The sequence below is a fragment of the Kwoniella shandongensis genome, chromosome 2 (assembly GCF_008629635.2).
Source record: "Kwoniella shandongensis chromosome 2, complete sequence".
NCBI classification, from domain to species: domain Eukaryota; kingdom Fungi; phylum Basidiomycota; class Tremellomycetes; order Tremellales; family Cryptococcaceae; genus Kwoniella; species Kwoniella shandongensis.
In genome coordinates, this window is record NC_089288.1 from 84206 (window position 1) to 103339 (window position 19134).

Sequence of the window (19134 nt, forward strand, 5' to 3'; positions counted from 1 at the left end):
CCAACCAAGGCATCGCGTCAACACCTACTTCCCGACAGTCATTTACATCCTTCCGCAATCTCTTCCCCTCAAAGTATGTCCTCATCCTCCCACACGTCTTCGTTCTCTTCTTCGTCTCCATCATCGTTGTCCATTGGTCCCCTTGGATATTTGGGTACTTCCCGTCCTATCTACAAGCCACCTCTTCCGAACGTAGGCGTGCTTTCGCCATCCATTCCCCACAATCACGAGACCAGTCTTCCCGTCCGTCTTCAAGGGTAATACATTGTGGCCATGCCGTGGGGGACAAACGAGTGGAGTCATCCTAATGGAAGAGTGCATTTTCGAAAGTCGCTTGGTCCCGCTGCCGCCTATTCATGGCGCTGTACCTCGCGTTCTGTATGAAACGCTCCTCGTCGTTGCCCTGTCTCCTTCGTGCTTCCGTCATGGCTTCCGAACTTCCGACCGATTCTCGTTGTCTCCCTTCTGCCTCTTCTGTTTGGTTCGGTCTACGAGTCATAGTGCAGGACGTTTGAGCTAACCCCGCTTCACCATTCGCAGTCAACCTAACGGACGATGCAAACGATCAAATGTGTCGTAGTCGGTGATGGTGCCGTTGGAAAGTGAGCTCGTCCACGCCTCCTCCTGACGAGAGAGTCGAACTCAGCTGACGAGTGTGACCCAATCAGGACCTGTCTGCTTATCTCATACACCACCAACAAATTCCCTTCCGAATATGTCCCTACCGTCTTTGACAACTGTACGTGCAGCTCGTCCATCTGGATCGAAAGGAGACTTGAAGGCTGATTGTTTTTGCATTATATAGACGCTGTCACGGTCATGATTGGCGATGACCCATACACTCTCGGTCTGTTCGACACAGCCGGTCAAGAAGATTACGACCGACTCCGACCCCTGTCGTACCCTCAAACCGATGTGTTCCTCGTCTGTTTCTCGGTCGTTTCACCCGCCTCATTCGAGAACGTCAGAGAGAAATGGTTCCCCGAAGTCCATCACCACTGTCCCGGTGTCCCCTGTTTGCTCGTCGGAACTCAGGTCGACCTGAGAGATGATCCTGGACATCGGGAGAAACTCGCCAAGCAGAAATTGGAACCTATCGCAAAGACGAAAGCACTCAAATTGGCGGAAGAATTGGCTGCTGTCAAATACGTCGAATGTTCCGCTTTAACTCAATATGGTTTGAAGAACGTCTTTGACGAGGTGCGTTCAATTTTCCCCAAATCACATTGACTGGTCGAGTTTGGGTTTTGTCGCTGACGGTTTGCGATCACCTTTTCTTGTAGGCTATCGTCGCGGCTTTGGAACCACCAGCTCCTAAGAAGAAGAACAAGTGTGTCATCCTCTAATCAATCAACATTTCCCCCCGCCATACATGTATATACCAAGTACCCCAATCTTTTTTCCCCTACGCTCAGTCTTCACTTCTTCTATCAAAAGTAGTTGTTGATTGACACATGATTCCCCCTTCTACTTGCTTTTGGTTCATCAGATCGTCGTTTCTTTCCCTTCCTTATCTTAGACTGCCGTCCACTTTCCTTTTTCCTATATATTCCTTCTATGGACGTAACGACTTGACTTGACTGGATTGGATGTTGGACCTGGCGTTGGGCTCACCCCGGCGTGATGTGGCGGTTGCCTTTGACCCCTGCTAAGATGCGGCGTGTTGCGCGGTTGTGGTTGTGGCTGTTGGTGATCGGTGATTGATCCAGGTGTGAGAGGTGGATGGGTCATGAGATGCAGGAAATCGAAACCCAGTCTCTAGTCCATTGCACCGGTAGTCCTCTAAGACCAATATTCCCAGGCCAAGTCCGGAATCTGCAAACTCAGCTTGAACACGAGTCCTCTCATACTCTGAACGCCCACATAGTATCTGAACAGCGCTCGTGAGCGAGCGAAGATCTGTATGTCGTTGCATGTCATTATCATCATCCTGGACCCGTACACTAGCTACGGCACGTCGTCGTACAAATCATCTAGAGACCATTTCGGTCTAAGTGGCAGATCGTAAGGATCAGACTCTAGGCCAGCTTGCATTCGTAATATCGCAGTCCAAGCAATCATCGCAGCGTTATCTGCGTACGGCAACCGATAGCGCGACGTACATCAGCGACGGGTCCAAGACTCTCAATCCTTGCTTACGACGACGATAAAAGATAGGGAAGATGGGAGGGCGCGACGTACCTGTACAAAGTGCGATAGGGGGATAGAATAATCTCATCCCCCTGCCTTCTTTGACATTCAGATTCGTCCTGCCCACCATCTTTTCGAGCTCGCCTCGTAAGTAGAGGTTGGAAGCAACTCCACCACTGACTACCAGTCCGTCTAAGCTTTGACATAAAGCCGGATTGAGCGCTTCGATCGCTTGAGTGAGCTTGAGGACGATATGCTTCGTAGCGGCATTTTGGAATAGTCGAGAGAAATGCCGTTGTTGTGCTTCAGTGATTGTAGAAAGCGGTGTTGGGTGGGGTTTACTACTCATTTTGCTATTGGTGACTGCGGTGGATGGTGTGGTTGAAGAAGGAGAAGAGGTGGAAGAGGAAGGCGCCTTGGAGTCTAGTTCCAACTGCCTCTCTAAAGCAGACAACAATCCAGCAAAACTGAACGCTAATCGCTTCGCACCCTCATTCATCGAAAGTGGTATCGGCAATCCCCGCCTTGATGCGGTAGTGTTTTCATCGTCATTGTTGTATGGCGGTAGAGTCGGTAAGGAGGCATAATGTTCGAGTATTGATCCGGGAGATCTGGAAGGATGAGGAGGGAGAGAGAGGAGTCGAGCAGATTTCTCAAATGCGTCGCTGTGACCCATCACAAAAGTTAGCACATACTCCTCGGAGAGAATGATGGAGACGAGGACGAGGACGCGCCCCTCGAAACCAGGACTATAGTGCTGGTAGAGACGAATAGAAGATGAGCTCACCCGACTTTGCTATCGAGCGTATCGAGTAAGATCTTGAATTTGTCCACGGCTTCGGCAAGGACGAGCTGGGTATGACCACCTGATACTAGTAGGATGAGGAATGGGAATTGTGGCGGGTCAGACTCTGTTAGCAGAGGAGTGAGGGCGTGTGCTTGCTAAAGCGTGAATACAATTCGAAGAGGAGTCAGCGGTATGAAACAGATGAAAACCGTCAGACTGTCTAATTGTCGGTCTTATCAAAGAGGTACGAAACGTGACACAGACCCAGACATCACTACATAGTGGGAGAAAGGTTGTACAAAGTCTAACTCACCATATGATGTATTCCCACCAATCTCTTCCCCAACCCACTCGCCAAACCCTTCGCAGCCATCTCCCCGACCCCCAAACAACCCTTCATCCCAGGCCCTCTCGTATAAGCCACCGCATCAATCTCACCCCACCCAATCCCTGCTTCGGCCAAACATCGTTCGATCGCACGTGGGATATTTGCCGAATGTGCTATTTGAGCAGCGAGAGGATGGACGCCGCCGTATGATGAGTTGAGAGTATGTTGTGAGATCGTTTGGAGGGATAAGATTTCACGAGTGGAAGTGACGATGGAGCAGGAGGAATCGTCGCATGATGATTCGAGACCGAGGACGATTAGTGGTCTGTCTTGGTGGCCTGGATTTATATATGTTGAGCTAGAGCTAACGCTTGACCTCGAGGCCGAGCTGGCGCTGGAGCTGGAGCTACAGCGTGTTGGACAGTGCTCAAAGCTCAAGACTTTCGTTTGGGCAGACCATTGTGACGAGCGAGATTGTACTCGACTCGGGAAAGGCGAAGTTATTCGATATGAGCGAGTCGCAGCGCCTACCACAAATGAGCCACGCAGCGACATAGCTTTGTTCTGCTCGGCCTCTCTTCACCAGACGCTGATTCGAGGTCAAAACTCGAGGAGCAACACCACTTTCGCTTTTAACGACATAGATTGGATGAAAAACGAAACTTGAAGGAGGTGGACGTGGCAGAGTGGAGGTCAAATCGAGAAAACCTATTTAGAAACCTGATGTTCGGTCACTCTCTGTTCGGGGTATGTGTTTGTTGCATGGCAAAACATCGACTGAGTTGCTGAACATGCCACTTGGATTTTGAGTCTTTCATACATCAGTAGTCGGATAGAAGACTGGTTGACTTGGGGTTCTAGCCAATCTCAAGGGTAACTGAACATAAATAGCAGTGAAGTAAGAAGTAAGGAGATGACCAATTCGACTGACTAATCGTTCCCACAGTTCTCACAGCATCGATGGTACTTGTATACATGAGCACAGGACTCGTACATAGTTATTCCTGTGACAAATGTATATTCCTCTGTCTAGCTCATTACTATTGTACAAGTGAAGTGTTCTGTTTAGTGAACCCAAAGTCTTGTACACTTGGTGCTCGACTTGTGCAATTCAGGATAGGACTTCGTGTGTCATGAATGACAACTACCAAGACCAACATCCTCGGGTATATATAGCCAGAATCGGGAGGTTCAGCAGAATCCCGATTATCGTGACCTTTTATAGTGCGATGCGATGCTCGGATAGCGTAGTTGGCCACTGGCTAGGCAATGCGTTATTACATCGTGCTATTGGTATTCCGTCTTCCTCGCTAAGGCCCGACAGCGGACCCGCCTCTAACAGGAACACATTGTAGGTTATGGCAAATCATGATGCATATTAGGTCACTGCAGACCTGTCACGCACAAATTTGCTCTTCCTTCGATCTACTAGTGTCATATGACATCATGGCCTTGTTGACAACCTCATTATGACGCCATCATTTGTGCTTGCATGGGCAATCCATGTATGAAAGTCAGGAGGAATCCAACTCTCCCTCAGGGTTTCATCCCTATTCATCCTTTTATGATATTCCCCCTTGTCTCCCTATGTTCAGCAGGGGAAGCGGAAAGGATTCGATGAAGGCATGCCAAACAGATACCCGGCTTGCTTCTTCAACAACACCTAACCCACCAGACAACGAATTGGGTTAAAGCTGGGTATCATAGCAGATTCAACCCTCATATCTTTCCTTCACTCAGATATATCTTGAGTTCCCTTCCAACTCCTGGCCCAACACATATCATCATCCATCATTAGGAACAACTACTATCAGTTATCATTATCACCTCCACCCAGACAACATGTCCAACCAGAGCACAGCATCTCACAGCAATCCTGAGCCTCATCTTCAGGACAGTGATCAACGCTGTACCATCACAAGAGGCAGTGGTTTCTTTGGTCCAGGAAATCATCTGCTTACTTCAGCAGACACAGAAGTCAGCAGCTCTATTGCACAAGGTCATGATAGGGTGTATCACCCTAGATTTGCCACTGCATACAACCCAAACACATCCCATGCACATTCAGCATCTCTTCCTCACTCTAGTCCCACAGTGTTAGTGTCAGATCATTCACGAGCAAGCAATGTCCAAAACCAGCCAGACCAGTATCCACCCCCTGCATACAATACCCCATTGGACAGAGCCTGGCCAAACAGATGGAACAATGGGTCTGGTAGGGCACATGGCCATATTTCTGGTGCTGATGAGGTTGCACTGTACCAGCTTGCTGAAGATGCCATGCAGTCTCTCCAAAACTCATACTCTGATCAAGCGCCATCTCTTCACACACCATTGTTCAGACAAGAAGATCACATGGCTCCTCTCATGCAGTCTCCTGCAGTAGGACTTGATGCGCAGTCCCCAGAGTCATGTCACTCAGAATCCTATACACCTACCAAGCTCTCTCACAGCAATATTGTTCAAGGACCTTCCTCCCCTCAGCATAGCAAGTCACATTAGTCAAGCATGCTTGCGAATACATGGACTGTGACCAGTTACATGCAATTTGAGGACATATCCAGCAATAACACTTGCATTGAAGCTCCTGGTGCCTCTGATGATTGGGACCAGAAAGCAACATCAGCACACACTTTGCACGCCATCAGGAAACAGCCGGATAGAAAGTACAGCAAGAAGAAAGAACACCCTCGAGAACTGCTCAGCAGAGAGCAGATAGCCAAAGGGTTCATAAGATTTCCAGAAGATTGGATGTTTCCTAAAAAAACGGTATCGAAAATATCAGCGACTTCCAGAAAATCCATCTCAGAGCTGTCCTAATACTCCTGACAAAATTCACCGACTTTACCTAAAAAATTTGTTTGGGACTTCCAACTGCCGAGCATTTTGTTCCAATGAGTGTCGCTCAGTTCTAGTCCTCCAACAACAAGGAGATCTGACCTTTCAATGTCTGTCTGTCCCCTGTCATACAGGAGAGAGTAAGCAAACATCCCTGCATGCCTGCCGCTCTACTTGTTTTCTGCTGACACAATGTTTGTGGGTCAGCCACAGTGTCTCATCGTTTGACACAGTCAGACGACCAAACTTCTGCTGTATGTGCTTGTGGTTTGACTATATCAAACAAAGATTTCATCTGGGACAGCCAACTTTCATAAAAGATTTTCATGTCTTTGCAATCTGCTCTCCTTGCCTCTCTCAACAGACTCTTTATACATCTTACAACAGTCATTCTTACATCCCAAGTTTATATCTGGCAGCTATGATTGGCTGGTTGAGTGAATGACAGACACGATTGTGCATGGGAAAAGCTTTTCCTTATTTGGGCGATTGCATCCTTGACTGTTCTCCCATCGTTGCAAAGTACTCCACACTTGTCAAATTTATTCCTTACAACAATGATTTAGAATGAATGCCTCTTATGTACAACGATGCAGCAAATAATTGATGGGACAGTAATACAGGAAGCCAAACTTTGACTCTTTCCATGAATAGGGCAGTGTTTCAAATAGACTCATTCTAGGTTGTAACACACTATGCCACAACATGACATCATTTATTGCCTCTGACAGGAGGGCTAAATCATTATTGCCACCATTGCCATCATCCCAAAAACAAAAACAACCTCAGGAAGTCAGTATATGGGCTAATGCACAAGCCCTACCACAACCTTTGTCATGAATATGGAATTGGGTTGCCTGCCAGCAACCACATCCTGTATCGATTTTGCAGGAGAGTCATGTTGCCAGCTGTATATGTTATATGATATAACAAGAAGCTATGGTATGCATGTATCTATCTTGAGGACCTCCTTGAGGACTGGTGGCAGGCTGTCACGATGATCAACAGAGGCTTCAGTCAATGAGGCCCTATCACACCACGGAGACAAGGTTGAGTGATATTCGCCCAACTACGTCAACTATAATGACGAGATGGACGAGATACTCAGCAAGAATGACGAAAACGACGAGAATCGGAAGAGAACAACCTCAGGATGAGCGTTGTGGCCTTGGACTGACTGAAGGCTAAGTGATATTGTCAAGAGCGATAGCGAATGTACGGTGTATGACTTTCAATCGGGAAATCACTAAGGAAAAGAGTACAAAGATGAGAATAGCCATTCTCCTATATATCCATCCATTCATCCATCCATCCGTCCATCTACGTTGAGCGATATTCTACAAATCGGCGAGTTCGTCGTTTTAGACCGAATAACAGATGGGTTTGTTGAATGAAGTTCTACGAGTTCGATGAGAATAGCGAGTAGAGCGGAGAGTGCGTCGGGATCTTGTAGGTCACGTGATGTATGTGGCAGTGACCGTCATGACACAGGCCATGACACCTTATGATGCAATGTGATGTCATTTGAGACTGCTAACATGCAAGTATGTTCATCATTTGCAATGATGGCCACTTTGATGCCATCACTGACCTTGTCGATGACATGAGGAGATGAGGGGCCTGCCCACAATAGGATGCTCCAAGAGTGTCTGTTGACAGTGTCTCTCATTGCAAACTCCTGGTATGCGATGACACTGCATGCTGCAATATCAGGTCATTACACATCTCTGACATGTTAGGCTGGTGTTCCTTTGATCTACAAGTGTCATAACAATATTACAGTCTCATCAGTGACATCATGGCCTCATAGTGCCTCTAATGTCAAGCCGCCATTGGTGCTTAAAAAGGGACTCGATCCAAATTAGGAGAAATGATGTCACTAAACTCTGTCTTGGTGTTTGATCCCTGCGCCTCTTTTATGATAAATCTCCTCTCCTCCCCTTGTTCAGCAGGGGTAGTGCAAAGGGTTTGATGAGCAGAGGCTACATACCAGCTACATACCTGGTTTGCTTTTCTGAAAGCGGTTCAGCCCTCTTCACTATATATTGGACATGAATGTGTATCATACCAAATACAATTTTCATATCTTCACGATTTTCCTGCACTCAGTAGTTACAAATCCAATTTCACTTCTGGTCACAAGTCATCTTGCAGGCAAAGACACCTGTCAATACATTCTAGCAACAATCATCATCAAGCACAACACCCCCAATCAAAGAGAATGTCCAATCAGGGTCTTGATTCCCAAAACAACCCAGATCACTGTGTCCAGGATCCTGGTACCTTGGTCAGCATTCAACCCAGGAGCAGATCCATGAACAAACCTGGGTCCCAACTTCTGAGTTCCTCCTTTCCCTTGAGCACAGGACCTGCCAGCTTTGCGACTCCAAGTAGTAACAACATGCATGATCCAAGCCTTGCCAGTGCATATAGTCCAGCAATGAATGTACCAAAGTATGCCAGTTCAACACCTCATTCAAGCTATCCTCCCACTACACCAGGTCCTCCACCTACTACTGACCAACAATCTCAGCATTCTCAAAGGAATACCTACCCACAAACATGGCAGCCATTCAGGCCAAACTTTGTAGATGACCAAGCACGCAGCTACCATTTCAGTGGTATCAACAATGCGCAACATCAGCCTGCAATTCAAATCAATCAGGACATGGACTTCTACTCAACTCCCCCTTCTGGTCAACCGTCTCAACATGAAATAATCTCCAAAACACCTTTCTCCCCTGTTGCATTCAGTCACGCACTCCAGACTGCTACACAGGGGACAAGTCCCGGAACCAAGAGTGGTGGCATTCCCACATGGTTCGATCAAAATCAATCCCAGATCACAGACATGACCTCACAACAGTTACTGGGACACAATGCACAGACAGCAGATGGGTCCCGCAATCATGTTGACTACCAAATACTACGCAGCTTTTTTGGATCTGAAGCCCAAAAGCCTGGAAAGTGGAGGTCTTACAAAGCACCACATCAACTGTGTCAACAGAAACATCCGGACATCTCATCCATGAGCTGCAAATGTGCTGCTGACCATGTCCACCGGCTTGACAATGCTACATTTGGGTTGGTCAATGCCGGTGCGCTGTGTTCCACACGATGTGGCTCAGCAGCTATCCTTGCACAACAGAAGGCATATGTCTGGCATGCCCTGCGTGTCCCGTGTTATTCTGAGAGTCAGTTGTGTCCTAATGTGCACTTCACTAGTCAGCATCTGGTCATCTAATCATGCTGACTCCATGTGTATGGCGCTTATTGCAGACCAATCTCATCGTCTGGTACAAACAGCGGACCAACAATCTGCAAAGTGTCAAGTGGATGGATGTGGGTTGATTATTCCTAATAAATACTTTGTTTGGGATATCAAGAGGCCCACAGACCGGAATAGTAGGAAATCAAACCGGTAAGAGGGGAAGTGAATTGTGCAGTCAGAATGTTCAGAATGAGATCATAAGGATAAAAACATAGGCACTGAGACTGGGGGGGGGGGATTCTGTTTACCATGAGACTTTTTTTCACAAATCCATACTTATTGATTAGCAATGACCCATGATGTATCTGAAACCTGTGTTTCAATTCTGTTCCAAGCATGATTGACGTGATGACAGATCTGGTTGGACATGCAGCCATAAATGACTCTGTGCAACCTGGCCCCTTCCTTCAAGGTTCATGGTAGTATTATTCACAATGCTGGCAACTGAAAGAGCGAAACAAGAATCTTGACTTTCCTTGTGGCAATCACCTCTCCAGAGTGCTGTCTATGCTTGGATAGGGAATAGAGGAGGATCCTGGTTATGGGTCGATCTCGTAAACTCGACTGTTTTGTTGGGGATACCTTGTGGGACACAGATTTAGAACTGTAGTTAGGCACAGGGATAGTTGCGTCAGGGGCTGACATGGCAAGCAGTTGTGCTGAATGTGGACAGGAGTATCAGAGGGATGCAGATGATTGTTTTCAATCAGTATATATATAACTATCAGATCTGAATGGTTATCTTGAATTGTATGTAGGTGTTAGGAAAGTAATCCTTGTGTGAATATGTGGGACCTGGAATGCTAGCCTCATAGATGAACATCAAAGAACAAGAAAAATCTTCCCACACAATGGCCTTTCTGCACATGTATCCATCAACACCTATTAGCAGTTCAAGAACCTGAGCTATGAGCCTTCCCTCTAGTGAGATTCTTTGCAACAGTCATAAGTTCCCATGAAACCCATAGGAACTCAACTACATGTTGTGACAAACTGCATACCATATGGGCTTATTCGTTTGGCTGTATTCAAAGTCTGTCATGACAGCAGTGTTGACCTCATCGCTGACATTTTGATGGTAATGAGCGTATATGAATTCTTCTTCTCATAGAACCTCCATCAAATCCGCCCGTATGCTCCCACTTTCCCTTGTATACACACACCTTTCTAAATTCCACCTTATTAACACATTTCATAATGCATGATCAGGGCATTTGGCAACTTAGACAGGACAGCTGGGTCACCGCTCAAGTGCCAACTATCATCAATGGCATAACGGTGAAGAGATCAACTACCTAATGGCAGAGTATTCAAATACATCTGAGGACTCTGTCATATACCAATCATTCCTTTATATCCCTGCCAGTGCATTACCCCTTCCAGGGTGTCTTGGCGATGCTGTACTCTACAATGGTTGTACCAGAAGCAAACAAATTGCTTCCTCTTCTGAGAAGTTGCAGCCTTCCAATTACAACGGTCATGGTTGTGTGACCATTCAGGTTCAACAGATAATTATCCTTCTTTCACTTGGGTAAACCATATCAGAGTATATTCTTTCAGTCCACCCATCTGAGAGCCGAAGACAAGCACCACCAGACTCTTGATATATTGACCATCAAGTATACCACCCCCAGCCAAAAGACATGTCCGATAAGGGTGTTAGTCATCAGAACTTCCTTGGCATTCATTGCTAGGATGATGGAAATTCTGATCCCATCCAATCAAGCAGCAGATCTACCATTGGCCAAGGATACCAACCCTTGGATTCTCCCTTTCCCCAAAGCACAGGATATGTCAGCTTTGCTGTTGCAGGCAATGAGATCATGTGTCCTCCAAGCCATGGCACAGCATACAGCCCAACAGTGCACCACATAGCAAACATCACTGCCTCACCATCTCTTTCGCACTATCCTCCCACAGATCAAGATCCCCCATCATCTGTGTACAGCCAGTCTCACCTCACTCAAAGTGTTACCTACTCCGGTACAACTCAGCCTTCTAAAAGGAACTATGTGGCTGGCCAAGAGTACAGCCACCATCCTGATGATTCCAATCATGTTCAGCAACACACTATGTTGTCACTTGAGAACACACAGCCTTACCAAACCCCTCCTTGTGATCAACTGCCACAGCGGGCAATCATCTCTTCATAACCTTTTTCACCTTCTGCATTTGATCATGCACTCTTGACAGCTGTCCCAGGTTCAACCAATGTCACTGAGACTGATTGCAGCCACACAAAGCTATGTCAAATGCAACCTCCACCTTCCATTACCTCCTGTAATGATGTGAATCAAGCACATTTCCTTGCTAATCAGGACAGTGTGCCATACTGTGGTTCTTCAACAGTAGCGCAATCACCTCACAACACTCTTTACGCACAGTCTAGGAATGTACACAATCAGTATGAGCTACAAAAACCTCCTGATGACTCATCTCTCCAGAGCCAGAGATCGGTGTCTGGATATAGTACAGACATGACCCAGCAACAATCACCAAGGCATACTACACAGACAGCAGAGTGTCCTTCTAGGAGTCTTGACCTCTCACAGTTATCTAGATTGTTTGGACCAAAAGCTAAAAAGCCTGAGAAGTGGGGGTCATACAAACAGCTAGACAAGCCTGTACACCAAGAACATCCAAGGTTTCCAGCTCCAATCTGTCGCGCAGCTCCTGACTACTTGCACCGGCTCAATAACACCTCTGCATTTGGAAAGTACAATCCTCGTCAACACTGCTCCAGGAGATGTGGTTCTCAAGTGGTCCTTGCACTACAGGATGATCACATCTGGCATGCTGTTCGTGTTCCCTGTCAATCTGCGAGTCAATCATGTTCGTTTGTGCATGTTGGTTGTCCGCATATGTTCATCTGATTATGCTGATTCTGTGTGTATGGTTCTGGTTGCAGGTGGATCTCACCGTCTGATGCAGACAAACGACCAACAATTCACCAAGTGTCGAGAGGATGGATGTGATTTGACTATACGTAACAGTGACTTCATATGGGAAGGTCCTCAAAAAATGGTGACCACCGTAGTTTTGTGATGATGTCCATATTGATCTCCAATTGCTGTCTTCTTTGTAATATATGAACTTAGCCAGTGTGACACGTTTTGTAGTCATCTGATTAGTCTAGTATTAGCTGCACGATAGTTGCACCCTTAAGGCAAACATCTGCAAATCTTGCATATTCTCCGCTGCTTGGTCATATCACGGTTCCTGGCTGCTTGGAGCAACAGCCCTATGACAAGTTGCATTTCAGGATAGATAAACCAGTTTGCAGAACTTCATGCGCCGAGCCCGACCGTCCAGTTGTAAGGCTGGAATTTCTCCCCCAGGGCCCTCGCCCGTTCCTTGTTAAGCGCTAGATCCATCTTTCGTGGCCGTCGCCATTTACGAGGCTCGAGACCGAGAACGTTGCCGATGACTTCTTGCGCAAAGTATCTATGAGTCATGGTTCAGTGACCGTTTGGTGTCGACTACAATCCACGCTTGAAGCAGATACACGACCAGTAGGATCCAAGCTTACCTTGGGAACTCGCCCTCCTGACCTGCGGCGCCGACATCCCCTTCCCCTTCCTCACCACCGTTTGCATTGTTTCCGCTTCCACTCTCGTTCACACCTTCAATCACATGTCCATATCCCTTCTCTCCCTTGTAATCCCACTGAACCATGAAATATGGCAGGTTCGGAACCATCATCTTTGTAAACCCTCCAGGTCGCGACGAGAAATCGATCAGTTTCTTGTGTTGCGTCCATTCGCCTTCGGAAGCCATGATTGATTCTCGGAAATACGCTGGGAGATCGGGATAGACGGAATAAGGAACGGGAATAGCTTCGATGTATGTGTGTTTTTGGTGTTTGAACGATAGCACAGTTTCGAAGAATATGACTCCTTGTCCTTTCTCATGATGCATCCGCATGAGACACTTCATGAAGTTCTGCGCATGTGAGGAGTGTGATCAGTTTATTTCTGACACGAAAGGTAATGCACACTCACCCGAACTTCGTCCCAGTCGTCATCCTCCATTTCCAACATGCTGAGATGATGTTGTATGGGAACGATCAAGCAATGTCCGGGTACCAGCTCTTCGAACAGAGTACATGATAGGTACGTCCGCGTACCGAGAGCAACAACCGCGGTGAGGGGGTTGCGGTCGTCTTGATAGCAGAAGGGGCATGTATCAAGAGCCTTCTTGGTCCGCGCATAATCTACGGGGTAGCACTCAATATCAGCTTGATTGGCCTGGAGAACTACCCAGCCGACAGACTGACCGTTGATAGCAAATGCTCGCTTGAGTGCATCACTCTTCATCTTCCTTCGAGCAAGTTTCTCGGCATTGTCATCCATGTAGTCCAGGTCATCCTTTACATCACGCGTATGTCAGCCTGACACTCATAGCACTGACTGGGGAAGCTCACGTTGAATCTAGCGTCACCTGCAATCGCGGTAGCCATCTCGGCATCGATGTTCTTCTGATCTTTCGATCCAGCGCCGAATCTCTCCTGTCGGACCAGCTCTCCGAGAGTTTGCGTGTCGTCATCCGCGTTGTATCGAAGCAGATTCCCTTCTTTATCACGCGTCTCAAACTGGCAACGATATGTCTCAGCTGTTATCACAACGCGAAAACAGTCCTTAGCAATAATGACTCACTTTCTCAGGCTTCTTCCTCTTATTTCCAGGCGTGACGTCCACGTCGTCTCCGCCTCCCGTTCCCACATCGTAGAGTCGTCCTCTTCCATCCAGCGTTGGCAGGACTTGGACCTCCACCCGGTTACCCTTCTCGTCCGTCCTCCCCAGTTGGCCTTGCAGACCCTCTCCGCTGCCCTCCCACATCCCAGCCGACCCGTCACCGCTCCTGGCCTTTTCAGCACGGGACCGCTCGGCCTCATACTCCGCTTCGAGGCTTGTAGCTTGTGGATCATCCATCAATTTCGCCCGAATGACCCTCGCTTGAAATTTGTTGAGTTGTTCGAGAGACATGGGTGGCTTGGACGAGGTAGGGTCTGAATTCTGATTGTCCGCAGGAGCGTTGAAAGGATATCCAGAGCCGGACCTCGTCAAGGTAGTAGGCGTAAAGACGCTGGGTATGGGTGTTGATATTTTCGGAGGCACGACACCGCTCGATTTGTTGGCAGAAGCAGGAGTTCCGCTCTCCCGACGACGGAGTTCGTCCACCCTTCCGGTTCCGCCGCCACTGGGTGTTTGGAATTCCTTTTCCTCACCAGGTCGTTTAAAACCAGCACGCGAGTTGGGTCGACTACCGCCGCCAAGGATGTCATCACCAGTTGCTGGATTGGCAAACATGAATCGTCGTCCACCGCCAGTGTCGGGAGTGCGCATGCCAGACGAGGCGTCACCCGGAGTACTGAAACCATCAGAGCCGCCTCCACCACGTCGTTGCTTTCGGCGAGCGTCCCGCTCGTCGAGAACACGGCGTTCTTCAAGAGCCTCGTTGAAATCCTCCAAACTGCCATATCGCTCCAATGCGACGTCCTCCACCTCTCGGCCCCTGTAATCATGATCAGCATGCAGGATCTTGAAACTTATAGGAGAACTCACTGCTCCTCGGCTTGCTCATACAACCGCTTGAGCTTCATCATTCTCCACTGATGACCGGGACCACCAGGTACGACCTTTTTCTCTGTGTTTATGATCAGCAGGACCCAGCTTGTACGAGTGTCCCATGCATCTCACCTTTGGTCTCATAATCATCTATGGATTTGCCCTCCAACAGCTGATGGTTTAATTCGAATCGTTTGTCGACCACCAGCTATACAACGATTATGAGTATATTCTGGACACAGCCGTGAACATACAAACATACACACCTTAGATGGGTCAGGCTTTCCTTCATTGGGGTCTTTCCGTTTCCTCTCAGTACCCATGGACGAGAAGAAATCCATGCCTCCTCCTAGGTTCCTGTTAGATAATTGCTCCTCCCCATATCCGTCAGTCAACCCGGACCCGGACTCGGCAGTGTGAGGAATATCTCGCGAAGGCTCCGGAACGGTTGAAGATGACCCTTCAGTAGGCTCGAGCATCCATGAATCTCGCTCGCGAGCGTTTGATCCGGTCGCAGTCTGGTAGGGTAAGTCGGCCTTGGGGTTGGAAGGGTTGGATCGGAGGGGGAGGGAATCGGACGTGGGTATCTTCGATGCAGCATTCTGATTCCAGGACAGATCAGTACTGGCATTCGTTTGTCACGAGAGGTGGGAAAGCATATACTGACTGCAGCATGTACGCCCTTCTCCACCCACATATCCGCCTCATCGAATTCTTCTTCTCCTTGGTGATCAGACCTTTTCCCCTTTTCCTTCTTCAATCTCTTCCTCTCTTTGCGTTCTTCCTCTGTCTCGTCTCTCTCTTTGTCCCGTCGATGTTTGCGATGTTTGTCGTCTTCGTCATGTTTGGACGAACGGTGATGGGAGGAGTGGGGGTGTTTAGACGAAGACGGGGACCGATCTCGTTTGACTTTCTCCTTGTGTTTACGTGAAGGGGATCTTGACCGAGACCTTCTTGACGATTCGCCCATTGTGCTGCTGTATCTCTATTGCAAACCGCACAACAATATTCCATACCAGGATACGGATTACCACCTCCTTGCGTACAGAATCAGTTGTCCTGGTTAACTGCACCTCATCCTCCAGTGACGTCGTATCGTTTACGTAACCTCCCCTTTTACCCCTCGCACTTAATTGTGTGACCCACTTTCGCAAGTCGTTTACGTTTTCGCCGATTTGGTGCACGCGCCCCGCTCTCACTCACTCACTCACTGAATTACTTCCCCCTCGTAGTCAACTCTTCGTCTTGCTCTCTTTACCTTCCTCTCCTCCCAAGACCCACCTCATTATCAACAGAAAACCAGATCACCCCTCATCTCATTCACCATGGAATCCCGAAACCTTGATCACAGGCGAAACAACTTCAAGGGAAAGACTCAGTTCTCAGCCCAGGAGGTGAGCATCCTCTACCTCTTCCTTGCTCTGTGTTTGTCGAAATTTGGCCACCTCGCTTTGCTTCAGTCCTGGTCGACCAAGCCCCTAATTTCTTGAGAATATCAATATTTGGAAGGCATGCTAATCGTAACAATGCATAGCTTCGACGACGACGAGAAGAGCAACAGGTCGAAATCCGTAAACAAAAGGTACGTGTCCTACACTTGGCAAACCACCGATCGTCTATACGTATTTATGCTTACTTTCCCGCCTGCACAGCGAGAAGAGTCTATCGCCAAACGACGTAACCTGCAACCTACCGACAATGAAGATGGGATCGAGTCCGATGAGGACGTGGCTGTTGACTCTGCTTCTCTCGCCGACAACCTCCCTGTCATGCTCCAGGCGGTTTACAGTGAAGATCAAGAGGCGCAACTGGATGCTACTATGAAATTCAGAAAGTGGGTGTTGCGAGGTCTGCCGTGACAGCCCGAACACAAGAGAGGGCGATTCCAAGCTGTACATCAGTGCTAACATCATTCTTAGACTCCTATCGAAAGAAAAGAACCCTCCTATCGACAGGGTCATCTCATGTGGTGTTGTTCCCCGATTTGTCGAGTTCCTTTCCTCCAATAACACTATGATCCAGGTAAGCTAATATACTAGCGCAAACGAGTGTATACTGACTTTGAGGTACAACAGTTTGAGGCTGCTTGGGCTTTGACCAGTGAGTATTTTCGTAGGTTGTCAAGGGGGGTGGAAGCTGACGCGTTTTGCAGACATCGCGTCCGGAACTTCTGAGCACACGCAAGTCGTCATTGGTGCCGGTGCCGTCCCCCATTTCATCCGTCTCCTTTCATCGAGTGTCCTCGATGTCCGAGAGCAAGCGTGAGTGATGCTATTTTCAACCGTTGCACCCAGGACGGTTTCGCTGACGTCTCTTGCAGCGTTTGGGCCCTCGGTAACATCGCTGGTGACTCTCCTAAATGTCGAGACCACGTCCTTCACCAGGGTGCCCTTCAACCTCTCCTCATGCTTCTCAACGAGAACCACAAGCTTTCGATGTTGAGAAACGCTACTTGGACTTTGAGCAACTTCTGCCGAGGAAAGTCACCTCAACCGGAATGGGAGCTTGTGAGTAGTTTTTTTTCTGTCTCAACCAAGGATCATAGCTGACGCATTCTCTGCCCTGTCCTAGATTGCGCCTGCTCTCACTGTGCTCACCAAACTCATCTACTCCCTTGACGACGAAGTATTGATCGACGCCTGCTGGGCTATCTCGTACCTTTCCGATGGGACCAATGACAAGATCCAGGCTGTTATTGAGAGCGGTGTCTGCAGACGATTGGTTGACCTACTCATGTAAGTACATAATATCGAAGGTTCTCGCAATAAGCTTACCTTGAACTATTCAGGCACCCCTCCACCGCCGTGCAAACACCAGCATTGCGATCCGTTGGTAACATTGTTACCGGTGACGACCTCCAAACACAGGTGGTCATCTCTTCCGGTGCTCTTCCTGCTTTGCTCAGCTTGCTCTCATCACCCAAAGAGGGAATCAGAAAGGAGGCCTGTTGGACGATCTCCAACATCACCGCCGGCAGTCCTATGCAGATCCAGGCTATCATTGACGCGTGAGTTGTCATTGGCAGTGGCGGGCCTGAATTCTGGCTAACGCGACATTCTAGCAACATTGTGCCCCCTCTCATCAACATACTGGCCAATGCCGACTTCAAGACAAAGAAGGAGGCTTGTTGGGCCATCTCTAACGCTACCTCAGGTGGTCTCCAAGAGCCCAACCAAATCCGATACCTTGTCTCTCAAGGTTGTATCAAGCCCATGTGTGATCTCCTCACCTCCATGGACAACAAGATCATCCAGGTCGCTTTGGACGGTCTTGAGAACATTTTGAAGGTCGGAGAAGTTGACAAGGACGCTGCTGGACCGGGAGGCGTGAACAAGTATGCTCAGTTCATTGAGGAGGCCGGCGGTATGGTCGCTATCCACAACCTGCAACATCACGAGAACTTGGAGATTTACAAGAAGTGCTTCTACATCATGGACAGTGAGTGACGAACCTCGCAATCTTTTCCATGTGTCTATGCTGAACGTCGATCTTTCAGAGTTCTTCCCCGACGAGGACGAGGAGGAGGCAGACGCTGCGGCTCCTGCTGTCGACGCTTCCGGCCAATACGCCTTCCAGTCGGATGGTGAGTCCATTTATGGCATGTTGAGTATCAGCACTAACCTGTGGTGTGCCGCAGTCGCTGCTCCTCAAGGCGGCTTCAACTTCGGCCAGTAATCGGCTCGCACTTAATCATCTTAGTTCCTGTCAGCCCGCTCCATTTTTCACATCACCCTTTACTCTCCCCCTGTCCATCCCACCCTTTCCCTCCTCTCCGTTTGCCGCTCTATAATGAGCTATTCAGGTACCTTTCTACATCTGTGTATTACCTTTTTCCATTCCAACAATCCCGTATTCTCAATACAATAGCATCAGAGGCCTTCGCGCATTGTGAGCCTCGCTCAATCTAGATTCTTCGGCAGGTAGGTAGGTCGGTAGATAGTCAGGTAGGTAGGTATATATCTCGCGGAAAGGGGCAACTGCATAGATCAGACCCCTTTCTCACACCGTATAAAATACAATCTGCATCATTTGTCTATCCACCAGGCGTTCTGTACAATCGGCAACTGTGATTATGTTCTCGCTCAGTCAGCAAGTATACAGGGCGTGAACAACTGAAGATCTTCAAACGTCTCGCGATCTTGTCCAGATATGAGGTTCACCAAGGACTCAAATCAAGCGCAATCACGGAGCAACTAAGAACGTTGAGGGCGGG

At 48.2% G+C, this 19134-nt stretch overlaps 4 protein-coding genes across 4 annotated transcripts; 2 read left to right on the forward strand and 2 right to left on the reverse strand.

Annotated features, from left to right (window-relative positions):
• Nucleotides 1-555: 555 nt before the first annotated feature.
• On the forward strand, nt 556-1346 carry CI109_100753 (cell division control protein 42; the record flags this gene model as incomplete). Its single annotated transcript, XM_032008598.1, has 4 exons — nt 556-602; nt 669-739; nt 806-1200; nt 1284-1346. The coding sequence occupies 4 exons, from the start codon at nt 556-558 to the stop codon at nt 1344-1346; spliced, it is 576 nt and encodes a 191-aa protein (XP_031857114.1).
• Nucleotides 1347-1947: 601 nt separating this feature from the next.
• CI109_100754 (uncharacterized protein) lies at nt 1948-3800 on the reverse strand (the record flags this gene model as incomplete). Its single annotated transcript, XM_032008597.1, has 4 exons — nt 1948-2072; nt 2182-2795; nt 2918-3072; nt 3231-3800. 4 exons carry the CDS (start codon nt 3798-3800, stop codon nt 1948-1950), a joined length of 1464 nt encoding a protein of 487 aa, XP_031857113.1.
• An 8841-nt stretch (nt 3801-12641) lies between these two features.
• CI109_100755 (uncharacterized protein) lies at nt 12642-15891 on the reverse strand (the record flags this gene model as incomplete). The annotated part of the gene is made up of 10 exons (XM_032008486.1): nt 12642-12798; nt 12884-13296; nt 13356-13567; nt 13631-13721; nt 13778-13945; nt 14010-14868; nt 14919-15000; nt 15054-15129; nt 15188-15523; nt 15589-15891. 10 exons carry the CDS (start codon nt 15889-15891, stop codon nt 12642-12644), a joined length of 2697 nt encoding a protein of 898 aa, XP_031857224.1.
• A 355-nt stretch (nt 15892-16246) lies between these two features.
• Nucleotides 16247-18596, forward strand: CI109_100756 (uncharacterized protein; the record flags this gene model as incomplete). Its single annotated transcript, XM_032008487.1, has 12 exons — nt 16247-16315; nt 16456-16503; nt 16574-16755; nt 16841-16943; nt 16997-17021; nt 17074-17182; nt 17242-17428; nt 17493-17656; nt 17710-17928; nt 17983-18359; nt 18418-18504; nt 18559-18596. 12 exons carry the CDS (start codon nt 16247-16249, stop codon nt 18594-18596), a joined length of 1608 nt encoding a protein of 535 aa, XP_031857225.1.
• Nucleotides 18597-19134: the final 538 nt, after the last annotated feature.